At 40.4% G+C, this 15,152-nt stretch overlaps 1 protein-coding gene across 1 annotated transcript in view; it reads right to left on the bottom strand.

The window, feature by feature from the left end:
* The window catches only part of GOLGA4 (golgin A4), a 98,138-nt gene that overhangs the window by 82,346 nt on the left and 640 nt on the right, over positions 1-15,152 (bottom strand). The window contains exon 2 of the mRNA XM_044657505.1: positions 12,590-12,679. Coding sequence (XP_044513440.1) covers positions 12,590-12,679 — 90 coding nt within the window. The remainder of the gene's footprint in view (positions 1-12,589; positions 12,680-15,152) is intronic.

Raw genomic sequence — 15,152 nt, 5'->3', positions numbered from 1 at the left:
ACAGAATGGGGGCAGGGATGGGACAAGTCCGTGTTGAGAGAAGGATGACTCAACACAATTCCTCAAGCAGGAACCTTCTACAAAAGCCATCCCTACAGTTCAAGGAACTACTTCCACGAACCTCCAGGCAATCCATCTATCCAGCTAGAAAAATAATCATTCTTTTGTCTAGAGAGCTAGTCCCTATTCAGCTCAAAAATCTACAGTGGCTCCTAGCTGCCTCAACTCTAAAGCCCAAACTCCTCTGCCCTGCATTCAACGCCCTTGAGAGCCAGATACCATTTCCCTTTCCAGATGTACTTCATGCTCTAGGCAAGTCTGTTACCCAGATGCCTCATACCCCATGAATCCTCCAACTTCAACACTTTTTGCTGTATTTCACATGCTGGGATGCCATTCCTTTCCTTTTTATCTGTTGAATTCACCCTTTAACACCCAATTCAGAAGCAGCCAGGTAGCTCAGTAGAGTGCCAGCCCTGGAGTCAGAAGGACCCGAGTTCAAATCTGGCCTCAGACACTTCCTGAGTGACCTTGGGCAAGTCACTTAAACCCTGTTTGCCTAACCTTTACCATTCTTCATCTTAGAAATGATACTTAGTACTGATTCTAAGACAAAAGGTAAGGGTTTAAAAAGAAAAAGAATTAACAATCTCTTCTCTTTTTTAAATCTCGAGAGAAAGAGCAACTCCATCTAAGAAGCAATAAGGAAGAGAAGACTAACTTTCCTCCCATTCTAAGTGGCATGTTTGTAAAAATCTGTAAAAGGAGCACACAAGTAGCATGTCCAGAAAAGGCTACTGTAAGAGTCACAAAGGTAAACCTGCCAGAGGAACACTGAAAGCAAAGAATGGTTCATGTTTATGTATGTGGACAAATATGCAGAAGCCCTGCACACACACCTATGCCTGTGCACTTGCATAGAGTTGCTGATTTCACTCATTTCTTTAAAGGGGCAGCATGGGGAGCCTCTCTGCTGGTCAGCCTCTTTGGCTGGCCCCTCTTTTGAGAAGCACCCCCAGGCCATCCCGGCTTCACCACTCTGCAGAATGCCCTCAAGGCTCTTCAAGACTTTATCCTCCACAGCAGGTGCCTTTAGCTTCTCCCTGGCCCCTTCAGATTCCTTTGCGGCAAGACCATCTTCTCCTCAGCTTATTCTTGTATGCCTGTGCCTGCATACAGGAAGTGCTGGATAAATGCTTGCACATTTACTCTGACCTGAGCTGGCACAGTGAGCAGAGCACTGGTTTTGGAACATGGAAGCCCTGGCAGATTCCTCCTCTGCCACTGTAGCCACTGGTAAGACACAACTCTCAGATGCTTATCAGCTCCTCAGGAACTTATCTTCTGAAGCACAGGCATAAGTGAACTGGTCAAGAGAGTTCCTACACTGGCAATTTCTCCACACAGACTTAGAAATCCTTCTGACTTCAAACATTAAAAAAAATACACCACTTTTGAATAATTGCAATTACAGAGGTTAAACACAAAGTCTGTTGGGCTCCCACATGTTTTGAATATTTCTATTGTTTTTTTTTCCACGATAGCTATACTGGAGAAAATCTTATAAAATACTGAAATGGTACTTTACATGCAAAAATAAACTTATAACTTACAAAGAACTATGTGAATATTCTAAAATATCAGAACCACCAATTTATTTATGCTTGGTTTTTTTAAGGGGGGAAAAAGGACTAGACCTCTAAAATTTTATTGGTATGGAAGCTCCCAGATGGGGAAATTCCTTCTAATAATGCAGACTATCCAGTTCTCTGCAACTCACAACTCTTACAAGTAACCTAGAAAGTTGTCCTTTTTAAAAAATAAATTTATCAAATGATGGAAAGGATCAAAAAAATAAAAAAGAAATTATCTCATCCCTAACTTTATCAAGTTATAAATGCTGAGAGCTCTGCAGTTTAAACCTCTGTGACTCCATTAGGATAAAGCACTTTTGGTAAATCAGTAACTTGGGCAGAGTCTAAGAACTTATTTTAGAGATTCAGACAACGTGCTTGGCCAAGGTCACAGAACTCTTCAGAGCTGGGCCTACAGCCAGGTCTTCTGACTCAAAGGCCTGGGTTCTTTCCACGCTCACAAGTGCTGTCACCTCTGAATTCCAGGCAATAGTGAAGAGTAAGGGGAAACTAGCCCACTGTGAGGATATGCCTTTCATGTGACACCTCCAACTGTGGATTGAGGCAGTCCTGATCTCTCAGAGGAAAAATTCGAAAGGAGTGGAAGGAGGAAAGGGGGAGGAGGGAGAGGTTGGGGGAGGGATGTCAGCTGCCAACCTTCTGATAGCAAAGCTTTCTATACTTAGCTAGTCACTGAGCTCTCTCTCTCAGCTTTTCTAGGCTGGTAGGACTTGTCCAGGGTTTGTGCTCTGGTGGCACAGACTGGAGAATCCAAAGTTATCTCCTCCACCAAACTGTGAGCTCCTTGAGGACAGGGTTATTTTTTGCCTTTTCTTGTATTCCACAGTCTAGCACATAGGAAATATTTTTTAAATGTTTATTGAACTGAACTAAAAAAAATCACCTCCATGATCCTAGTAGGAATTCCTATAGATTCATAAAAACAAGAGTAAAAAATTGATGTGGGAGCAACGGAATGAAAGAGTCCAACATCCAAGAACATAGTAAATGCCTTGCCTAAGGACCAAATGCATCAACTCTAGAATTGGCATACCTCTAAAATGGGAAAGTTAGAGCTAAGAAACTTTCAAAGTCAATCCAGCAGGGGGCAAGACTTATAAAAATTTTTTTCAAGGGGCAGCTGGGTAGCACAGTAGATAGAGTGCCAGGGCTAGAGTCAGAAGGGCTGGAGTTCCAATCTGGCTGGGCAAGCCCTTGCCACTCCTCAGTCTTAGAATTAATAAGAAAACAGAAGGTGTGGGCTAAAAAAAGTAAAAACTCTTTCCAAATATTGATAATTTTCAGTATAGTTCTAATACTCTCTAAAACACCTGATGTTTGGCTCTCGGGTACTCTGAACAACCCAAAATAATTAAGTATGCTTATGAGATATAGACTCTAAGTGATCACCCTAATACAAACATTAATAATATGGAAAAAGGTCATGATCAATGACACATGTAAAACGCAGCGGAATTGCTCACTAGCTACGGGAAGGGGGTGGGAGGAGGAGAGGGAAAGAAAATAAATCATGTAACCATGGAAAAATATTCTAAATTAATTAAACAAAAGTTTCCCATTAAAAAAAAAAAGGATGCTTATCAGTCTAAGGATGCCAAGAATTTATCTTTCATACTCTCTCCTATGTAACTGGAAAGTTTGTACCTATGAACTACATTACCCAGGAGCCCACTGACTTCCTGTCGTTAGGTGCTGACATAGACAGGAGACAAATTCGGTGGATTTCTGTGACTAGCTCTCTTTCCTTCCTATGAGGGCAACTGTGAACAAAGGACTTTTGAACAGGTACATCAGCTTGGGCATATGGTTTTATTTTATTATCTTTTTATTCCTTTACTTCTAGTGATTATAAATAAATCTTATAAAAATATAATTTTTAAAGTTATTACTACAAATTCATTTTAATTTTTATACTCCCTTTATAATATAAATTGATCTACCTGGAAGCAATAAAGATCACAGAAATTATTGCACATTGTTCATCACACATTTTTAAAACCTTTACTTTCTGTCTTAATAACAATTCTAAAACAGAAGGACAAGGGCTGAGCAAACAAAGCTAACTGATTTGCACAGAGTCACACAGCTAGGAAGTATCTGAGGACAGATCAGAACCCAAGTCCTCCTAACTCCAGGCCTGATGCTCTATCCATTGCTCTATCTACCTGCCCCTGTACATTACATTTTTAAAAGACATTACAGATGAAGATAACCAGTGTTGTGGAACTGGCAAATATATTCTTTTTTTTTTTTTTTAAACCCTTACCTTCTGTCTTAGAATCAACAGTGTACCCTGGTACTAAGGGATATGGGGGATAAGTGACTTGCCCAGGTTCACACAGCTAAGAAGTGTCTGATGACAATTTTGAACCCAGGACCTCTCAACTCTGGGCCTGGCTCTCAATCTACTGAGACACCTAGCTGGCCCCTGGCAAATATATTCTTAAACCGCCATGAATTAACAACCTTGGAGGTAACTGATTAAGCTGTCATTTGATTCCCCACTCCTCTCCCCTGAATCCACTGCATCACACTTTCTATCTTAAAGCCATCTTTGCAAACGAATAATGTTCTCCAGGAAACAGACTCCTAGTTAAGCAACCACCACTGAATAAAGCAAAAAATATTACTCCAAAAACAATCCTTCTCAATTGTTATACTTAAACTCTGGTCCTTAATTTCCAAATAATTTTTAATACTTACTTGAACAAAAGACAGACAGAGAGAAAAAGCCTAATTTTATTCTGCCATGTGGTCAGTCTCCCAATGAACCCCTTTGCCACTTTCCTTTCGCTGCATACCAGAGAGGCTAGAGAGAGCCCCATTCCTGCATTCCTCTCCTTTATTAATTCTCTTTACACTGGGGTTAATTTCCCAGTCCTTTCCAGGTCAAGTGTTCAGTGGCCCAACCTCAGTGGCATGAAGTAGGTAGGACCTCGATGCATGATCCCAGGAGAGGGTTCTCCTCATACACAGTGCAGAAAAAGATAAAAGTAAAAGCAATATAATTTATCCTGATACACACACACACACACACACACACACACACACACGAAAAATCTTTCTAAAAAAATAAAATATTTTTTAAAAAAAGAAAAACCTGAAAAGATTTATATGAACTGATGTAAAGTTAAGTGAATAGAACCAGAACACTATACACAGTAATAGCAATATTGTAAGGATGATCAACTGTCAATAACTTAGCTTTTCTAAAGCTATACAATTCCAACAAACTTATGATAAAAAATGTTCTCTCCTTTCAGAGAAAAGAACTGATGGGGTCAAAGTAGATCAAAACACATTCTTTTCAACTTTATCTTTCTTGAGTTTTTTGTCTGTGTATGCTTTCACAACATGAGTAATATGGAAATATATCATATGACTAATAATATGCACCAATTTATGTCAAATAGATAACATAAGTAATCTACATCAAATAAGATATATAAAACCTATATCAAATTGCTTGCCTTTGGAGGGACAGAAGGGAGTGAATTTTGAACTCAAAATTGTTTTTTCATGTAATTAGAAAAAAATACATATATAAAATTTAAAATTAAATTAAATTTAAAATAATCATTCTCCAAACTTGGACTCATGAGATATGAAAATCTCTCCTTTCACACAGAAGTGACAGTCTCTGAGTGTAGAACACTGTATACTGTTGGAAATGGCTAATAGGTTAGTTCATTTTCCTGAAACCTCTTTTCTCTTTATCTTATCCTTTGTTATAAAGAATGGCTTTCTGGGTGGGGGAAAATTAGGGATATGTTGGTAAATGAAGTTGATGAAAAAAAAAAGATTTCTTCCCCAGCAGATAAGAGATAAAAAAAAGGAGCAAAATAGTTCTCAAAAGAAGAATTGCAAAGAATTAACAAGAACATGAAAGAATATATACCAAATTACTACTAATAAGAAAAATGCAAATCAAAAATTAGCCTGAGATTTCACCTCTCATCCTGCAAATTGTCAAAGATGACAAAAAGGACAATAGTCAAGGTGGGGAAAGTTGCGGGATGACAAGCACAACCTTTCATTGTTTGTGGAGCTTCTGGAAAGCAATTTGGAAATATGCAAATAAACTGACTAAAATGTCTATTCCTGGGCTTAAATTATATTCCTAAGGAAGCAATTGATAAAAATAAAAAAATCCGCTATACACCAAAATTTTCTGTGACAGCAAATTGAAAACAAAATTGTGGTGCATGAATGTGGCAGAGTATTATTGAGCTGTAAGAAATGGTGTGTGGGATGAATATAGAGAAGCCTGGAAAGATCTCTATATTGATGCAGAGGGAAGTGAAAAGTCAAAGAAACAATATATACAGTGATATAACAATATGCAACACTGTAAATGAGCAAAACAACCACATGCAGAAAATCAAAAGTGAATGCTGCAAAATTATAAAGCTCGAGCAGAAGTAAAGGGATAGAAGGGATGTCAGAGGCAGCTTCCAAATCATCCTCTCATGGAGATGGGAGAGCCAACAGGGCTTACACACTGCACATGTTTTTGGGCTTTTACAATGTATTGAGAGGTTATGCTGATTTTTTTCTACTTTTTTCTTTTGGTTTTTATCTTTAAAAAATAGACTATTTGTTGTATACAACAGTTCTCTGGAATGAGGAGGGGAAGAGAATACTGAGGAAAAACTATGATGTTATAAATAAGTCATCAACAAAAACTTTTCTTAAAAAAGTCATTTTACAAAAGAAAAAATGTCATTTTAATCAAGCTTAACAACTAACTAAAATTTTTGCTGCAATCTCCTTTTAGAAGAAAAAGCTAAACCACAGAACCATTGACATTGGGAATTTAGGAAAGGGGGAAGAGCCCAGAAATGATAATAGATGGGGCTGGAGGCAGAAATGATAGCAATATACTAATATACTAAGGGAGAGGTCTATGTGAGGATAGGGTCTCTCTATGGCTGGTGTATAAAAAAAAGAGAGAGAGACAGACATACTTGAGGCATTATATGACTCTTCTCCCATTACTAAGCAAGTCTTATAGTAAGCCTGCTCCTTTGGTAATTTGTTCTATTGGTATTTATTTTCTCCTTATTTCACCTATAAAAGAATGTTTAGTGGGTGGAGGCAGGAGAGGAGAGGTCTGATTAGCCCTAGCAATGAGTCAGAACCAAAGACAACCCTGCAAGGAGAGAGCCTTCCTCCTAAGGAACTTCCCAGGGCCAGTATCCCTCCTCCTCATTTACACTCTCTATGTACAATGTTCTGTGTCATTCATGTTCATGTTTCTAATAACCTTGAAGACAGTCATCATTGAAAAGATCCAATTAACTGCATCATAATAGATTTAATGAGAGAGAAAATTGAACTACATCTTACAAAAATTTTTAAGAGCTGATACAAAGTGTTCAGTTAACCTTCAGTTAAAAAGACTAACTGAACAACAACTCAACACTGTTTCCCAAGAATTTCAGTTACATGAGCTTACTATCCTTTCTTTTGCTTTTCCTTCTCCTACACTTCTTGGATTCAGCATGAAGTTCTGTTAATCCAAGAGAAAGGCAAAAAGGATGGGGGACTGCCTGAAGTCCTTGTTATATAGAGATTTTTGAAGAGGATAGATAGAGAGAGAAGAGTAAACAGAATAAAATAGGACGGAGGGAAATAAGAGCTAACTCATAAAACAGAAACAGACAGGATGAATTAGAAACCAGAATCCAACAATATGTTGTGTACAAGAGACACATTTGAAACAGAAAAAACACAGAGTTAAAATAAAGAGCTGGAGCAGAATCTGTTATGCTTCAACTAAGGGGAAAAGGCAGGAGTAGTAATCATGATGTCTGATAAAGCAAAAGCAAAATTAGATCTAATTAAAAGAGATAACCAAGGAAACTACACTTTGCTAAAAGGCACCATAGAAAAATGAATATTAAAAAATTTGAAGCAAATTTCTCCAATAAAGGCCTCATTTCTCAAATATGGAAGGAACTGAGTCAAATTTATAAAAATAAAAGCCATTCCCAACTGATAAATGGGTAGTTTTCAGAAGTACTCAAAGCAATCTATAGTCATATAAAAAATGCTCTAAATCACTATTAATTATTGAAATGTAAATTAAAACTCTGAGGTATCACCTCCCGTCTACCAGAGAACAAATGCTAGAGATGATGAAGAAAAATTGGAAATTAATGAACTGTCGGTGGAGTTCTACTGATCCAACCATTCTGGAGAACAATTTTATCCCTTATATCTATTACCATTAACATAAACCTTGCACAGGCACTCAAAATCACCAGCCTGGTCTGCTGAAGCAGCCTCCTAACAAGGTTTCCTGAAGAGTGGGTCTCCTCTTCCATCTTTCACATAAGCCATACTTACCTTACATAGTCATAACTTGGTCCTGCCACTCTTTCACTGCAAATACCTCACTGACTCCTTATCACAGAATGACAAAATCTGGGAGATGGAAGGGCCCTGATAGGTTATCTAATCCACCCCATATTCAAAAAGAAGCCTCTCCAGCCTCAGCTTGGAGAATTTAATTAGGAAGAAACCACCACTTTCCCAAGGTGGCCCACTCCACTTCTGGACAACTGACATCATTGGGAAGTTTTTTCTGATTGTGTCCAACTCTTCAAAACTCTATGGACCATTGCATGCCAGGTTCTTCCATCCTCCACTACCTCTCAAAGCCTATCCAAGTGCCTCTTTGTTGTTTCTGTGACACTATTCTGATATCGAGCCTAAATTTGTTATTGGTTCTGTTTTATGGAGGCCAAGCGGAATGAGGCTAATCTGTTTTCCACATAGCACTCCTACAAATACCCGAAGAGTTATCATATCCCACTCTTGAGTAGTCTCTTCTCTAGACTAAACATTTTCAATTTCTGCAACCAATTATATAACATGAACTCCAGGCTATCCACTATCCTTTCTGTATTCCACTGGACATTCTCCAGCTTTCTAATATCCTTTTTACACTGTAGTGACCAGAAATGAACACAAGATCCCAGCTAAAGACTATGAGGGCAAAGTATAGATGGATGGACTGCCACCTACCTACTTTCTGGAAGGAATGGCTCTCAATGTAGCCCAAAATTCAAATCGACTTTTTAGATGCCATAAACTCTTTTCAATTCTAAGGCGGAACAATAAGAGCTAGGCAAATAGTATTAAGTGATTTGCGTACAGCTAGGAAGTGTCTGAGGCCAAAGTTGAACCTAAGACCTCCCAACTCCAGGCCTGGTTCTCTATCCACTAGACCAGTTAGGCACCCCTGCCATAAACGCCTACTAAGTTTACAAACCACTAAAACTCTTAAGCGTTTACATGAATGAATGCAATATTTATTAAGCCCTTATTATATGCACAGAGTTCTGCTAAGTGCTGGGGATACTAAGAGAAAAGTGAGTCTGTTCCAGCTCTCAAGGAGCCCACATCCTAAAAATGGAGACAATCCATACAGAGGGTTTTGCTGCAACAGACTGAAAGTTTATTCCAATGATCCTTAAGGGAGAGCAGCAAAATAGCTGGTGATGGCCCTTATTTAATGCCATCTCCACTGATAAAACCCTTTCATTTTTTTTTTTTTTTTTTATGTTGGAGCATCTGACAGAGCTAAAGATTTGGTGTTCTTTTTGGGTCTCCAGTAGCTGTGGCCATAACCCCTATAGCAATAGTATCTCCAAAGAGACAGCTTCCCAAAATAATGGCTGAAGGCACTGGGCTTGAGGTTTTGCTCTTGCCCACACTCCTATCCTTAATACTTCTGGGTCCAGACTCCTGGACTGTCTCCAACAGGGGCTAAAGGGAGATAATGGTCAAGGTGGCCTGGTACATATAAGCCCCTTGTTTCTCCCTCCTGGAGCCTTGCTCCTTTGGCTGAGCTGCCTGCCCTGCATGTGGCAGTTGGTTTCCTGAAGCCTGAACTAGAAAAAGAACTTCTGATCTGCACATGCTACCATTCTCAGAGATCCTGAGGTCATCAGTTGTCGCTGGTGGCAACACTCTATGATGGTTTCTTCTCTCGATGATGGCCGCATTGGATGGAAGCAAGTCTGATTGACTCTGCTAGTGTCAAGGTTCAGGGTCTTGGACCATATGAAAGGAAATGACTGGTGGTGGTTTGACCAGCCTGGCACATTTCTTTTTTCAGAAAAAATTGTAATCTAATCAAGTCTGCCCCTTGCTATACTTATGAAGTTGATTTTTTTTAATCCAAATATAAAATTTTATATTTATCACTATCAAATATCATTTGATTTGATTTGGCCCCAATTTCCTAGCCTATTCACATATTTGTGGATCCTAAACAACACAGAGCCTATCTTTGGGGGAGGTTGCCTATCAAATAAAATGCACGTGCCACTGCCTGGTATTCAGAGCTCCCCATGATCTGGTACCATCCTACCTAGCCAACCTTTCCTGATATTCCTCACCTCCACAAATTCTAATTGGGCTCTGTCACTTCCCATACACAGCCCATACTATCCTAATAAGAATCTTTGCTCAGACCTACACCTGAAATCCCTTCTTCTCCAGCTGGGCAATAGCCAACCAAACCTTTAAAGCCAAAATCCTCCCAGAAACTTTCCAAAACCACCAACATGGACAAGGATCTCTTCACCCTTGTCTAAACAAAGCCTTGTTGCTTGTTGCTCATACCTTGTGTGTAATTATTCCGCATTGTTTTTATTTATGTATATCATGTCCCCCAATTGACTGTAATCTCCAAAAAAACAAGAATCCTATTTTTTTTCTAAATTGTTTATCACCAAGCACCTACATAGAGTTCTAGCAGCAGACACTTGAAAATGTTTGCAGAAATTAACTGTTATGCATAATACATGCAGACAACTAATTTTATGCATCAAATTAATGCATAAATTAATTTCTGATTTAAAGGAGGAATATAACAACATTATAAGAATCAAAAAATCCGTTTTCCTGACAACAGAGGACTTCTTTTTCAAAAGTAAAAAGCCAGCAACAAGTAGCTGAAAAGATTCTCCCTATACAAGTATACTTTTGGCTAAATATAGATTTATAAAACTAGAAACTGACTTAGAAAATAAAATCCCAGGCTTCAGACTGAAAATTTTATCCAAGTTGAAGAACTAGTTTATTATCAAAAGTTCCCTAGTAGAACAGAAGATGCTTAGCAGGCAGATATTTGTTTTGATGATAGCACTCTATCTCAGAACAATGAATTATCCTGTGCAGAGGCTTTTGAAGTGCCCCAATGAAGTACAAGGTCATTTGGAAATGAAAGGAAATCTAGCATGGGGGAAAGACCAAAGAATAAAGGATCTTCTGGCTTCCCTGCGTCATTCTGATATCAAGTCTCAGGTCTTTACAAAGAATTGCCTCAAGGAGGCATGTTTTCCCATTTTTGTGGAAAAGAGTAGTTTGAATATATTTACTCTAAACACTTCTAGTAGTTTTTAAAATTCATTTAAAAAGCAATCTTGCAAAATCTTGAAGCTGTTTTGGAAGCTTTGGTAGTAGTAACTTCATTTTCTTTTAAATGTTCCGTCTTTAGAAAAACATTAAAATAATAATGCAACATTAACCTCAAAAAGAAAGTTTAAAAACATATTAATTTACTACATAAAAGTTAAGATCTCAAAGAAAACATCAGTGTCCCTTTTAAAATTACAACCAGCGGGGGCAGCTGGGTAGCTCAGTGGAGTGAGAGTCAGGCCTAGAGACAGGAGGTCCTAGGTTCAAACCCGGCCTCAGCCACTTCCCAGCTGTGTGACCCTGGGCAAGTCACTTGACCCCCATTGCCCACCCTTACCAATCTTCCACCTATGAGACAATACACCGAAGTACAAGGGTTAAAAAAAAATAAAAAAAAAAAAATTACAACCAGCCACAACAATGAAAGATACAACTTTAGAATTTTAAGTTCAAATCCTGCCTCAGACATGTACTAATAACTAGGTGACCATGAGCAATTCTAAGAGTTAGTTTCCTCATCTGCAAATGGAGATAATCATACCAAATGGTATCCTATATTATGTGATTATAAAAAAGAAATAAGATGTGTGAGTAATGTGTATGAGGGTGTGTGTAAAGCCATCATTAGAATGACTGAGAGTATGGAGTGGAAGCCAGGAAGGTCTCGGGACACTTACTAGCCATGTGACCAGGAGTAATTCAATTCTCTGAGCCTGATTCCTCATTTGTAAATGGCTATTAACCTTACCTGCCAAACTGTTCTGAAGCTCTCATGATAATTCACATGTGAAGTCCTTTGTAAACCTTAAACACTTACAGAAATGTCTGTTACTTAAAAGCCTGTTGGCTACTGCTTGAATCTGGCTACAGATAATCAGCATGTCTGATCTAAACTTCCTCATTCCTAAAATGCATTTTCTTTTCCTCCCCTATAGTAGTTGTAGAGATTAAAGGCCCCAAATCTGGAGTCACAGAATCAGGCCCTGCAACTTGCTCACTCCATGGCTGACAGCAGGCACTCACAGTACTTTTTCCCTCTGGGGCCTCAGTTTCCTCAGAAATAATTGACAGTTGATCTAAATAACTTTAAGGGTCAAGCTCAGCTCTAATTTTATGACTGTGTAAGATGTATTAGCCAATCTTTAAGAATACTGTTTTATGACAACTATTTGTAAAGAAAACACTCTCTCACTATTCCAGGTAAAGGATGTTTCTAAGTCTGGAAAGTGTAGAAAAGGTGCTGAGTTGCAATGGTAGAAGCCATCCCTTCTACCAGTGAACTCACATGTCCAGGCCCTCCTTTTCCCTTCCCTATTTGTAGAGATAATATGAATTGTGTTGCTATTCCCAAATAATACCAATAAATGGAATTATACTGTCTCCTAAAATAACACCTTTCATACTTAACAATTTAGTCACGTGAGTACCAAAAGCAGCCTTGCATACTTGACTGACATGCCTCCTTTAAGAAATTATAAAGAAATCAATTCCGAACTGACCTCTCTGTTGGGTGTACCATCATCAGATTGCTCTGCAAGTGAAGATGTCCGGCTCCTGGTCCCTGCTGGTACAGGTGAACTAGAAGGGACCTGGGGAGGAAAATCATGAAAATCAGAAGGGCTATGACAATAAGGGCTCTCTGTTTAGAGCCCAAGCTGAATCCTCCCAGAAACCATCACCTCAAGGAGAAGAAAACACCAGAATATTTAAATAAGGGTCCATCTAAAGCTGTGGAAAGGGCCTTGGACCAGGAGCCAGAGATGCCCATCAGCTGGCTGGGTAAAATTATCCCTCTGGGGCTCTCAGTTTCCTTCATTTGCAAAATGAAGCAGCAGAAGTCAAGGATCTCCTAAGCCCCTAACCCTCTCCTCTTACTATCTTCTAAACCTTGGGGAATCTGACTTACAATCTTCTCATGCTTTCTTTACTCTGCTATCTACAGTTACCAATAATCTTTGTCAAATCTGAGGGCCTTTTCAACACATTCTTCCTGATCTCTCAGCATCATTTACCTCGACTCCCTTCTTCTCCAGGAAATTCTCTCCTTTCTGGTTTTTCTCTTTTTTGTGACATTACTCTCTTGGTTTTCCTCTTACTTGTCTGATGCTCTTTCTCAGATGCTGGGAGTGTACCTCAAGGCTCTAAGACCCTTTCCTCTCTATGACCTCTCACGTGGCCTTCTCGTGAATTCCCAGAGGTCACTTATCATCGAAGACCTCATTATGCAGCCCAAACTGCTCTCTCCAAAGTTATTAATGACTTTTTAATTGCCTTTTCTCAACCCTCATCCTTCTTGACTTCTTGGCGGTCTCAACATGTCACTCACTCTCTTCTCCTTGGCATTCTCTTCTCTTCTCTCCTGGTTCTCTCTTCCTATCTGTCTGAAAGCTCCTTCTTCACCACCTTAGCTGGCTATTCATCAAAGTCATTGTTAACTAGGAGTATTCCCCAAGGTTCTGTGGTGGGCCCTCTTTTCCCTCTCTACCATTGGTGATCTCATCAGGCCCCACAGAGTCATCTCTGTTGCTGATTCTCAAATCTATTTATGCAGCCCTACCTTCTCACTGATCCTCCAGACTCAAATATCTGATTGCCTGTTGGTATCTGGAATTGGATGTTCCACAAATCTTCTCAACTCAGCATGTCCAAAACTAAACTCAACTGTTTCCAAAAAAAACCCTTTCCTTCTTCCATTGCCCATTACTATTAAGGGCATCCTTCGCCCAGGCTTACAATCTAGGCCAATGATGGGCAAACTATTCCCCGAGGACCAGATCCAGGCCATAGTTTGCCCATCACTGCCTTAAGCAATTCCCTAATCACTATATCTGGATGTGGGGGTGTAAGGACTAGGGAATTGCTTAAAGCAGTGATGGGCAAACTATGGCCTGGCACTGATCTAGGCCATTCCCAACCCTTTACTCTCTCACCACCATCCCCAGGTGCAATCTGCTGCTAAGGCCTGTGGAACATTTCTCAGATATGCCCTTTCACTCTGACACTGCCATCTGCCTGCTATAGGTCCTCACCATCTCATGCCACAACTGTTGGAATTGCCAATTTTGTCATTTTTCCCTTCCTGACACCTCTGCAAGAGATCCACTCTCTCCACTCAAACAGTCATAGCAAAGATCCTCATCAATTCCTGCCTGGGCTATTGCAAAAGCCTTCAAGGTGGGCTCCCTGCTTGAGTCTCTCAGCCAACTCCAATCCACCCTGTCCTGGGCCTCCCTCAGTGACCTCTGGTCCTTCCCTCCTCAATGAACTCCTGTGGCTGCCCACTACCTGCAGCACCACGAAGCTCCTTCTGCCTTTGCAGTCTCTTCCCAGGTCCTCTAGAATCCAGCTACCCTGGGCTGCTCCCTATTGCAAAATCAACAGTGATCCCTGGATTCTGTGCTTTCTTAAGGCTACCCTTGTCCCAAGCTGTCCCTTCTCTCCTGAGCTTCTTACACTTCCCCATTCCCTGAAGACTCAGATCACAGGCCACCCCATCCCTGAGCTGTTCGCCCCTGCTCTCTCTGGCACATGGCTCTAGTTACCTTCTTATCATACCCCTCATCAGACTGTGAACTCCAGGAAGACAAAGTCCCTTTCCTCCTGTCCCCAAACCTTGGCACAAGCTGTAATAAAGCCATTCTAGGAGACCAGGAATCCTGGAATGGCCAGGCTAGGCAGGGGAGTCCCAAGGACCCAGGATCCAAGGACCCACCCTCTCTCCTACATTCAGGCAGTGGACTCCAGAACAGGTGCCCTCACCCTCAGGGCCCAGGCCATCCTGAGTCCCAAGGAAGCCCCAGCTCTGAACATTGGCAGCGGGTCAGCCCAGCTCTCAGATTCTGTGGGCTGCCCTGGGCACTCGCGACATGAGTAAAGAAATGCCACCCAGACCCCCCCCCAAGGCCCCATCCCACAACCATTAAATCAGCCTCCTTTTAAGGGGGCGACACCATGCCCAGCGATCTGGCAAAAAGTGGGGATGAAGCCTGGGGCAGGCACCTGAACCACAGGATCCCTCCTGCTCCCCGAGGCAGGGGCTTCTCTCACTCCTGGGTCTGCCCT

This window comes from Gracilinanus agilis, chromosome 1, assembly GCF_016433145.1.
Source record: "Gracilinanus agilis isolate LMUSP501 chromosome 1, AgileGrace, whole genome shotgun sequence".
NCBI classification, from domain to species: domain Eukaryota; kingdom Metazoa; phylum Chordata; class Mammalia; order Didelphimorphia; family Didelphidae; genus Gracilinanus; species Gracilinanus agilis.
The sequence above is the reverse complement of the archived record's forward strand: the minus strand, read 5'-3'. Positions and strand labels throughout refer to the sequence as shown.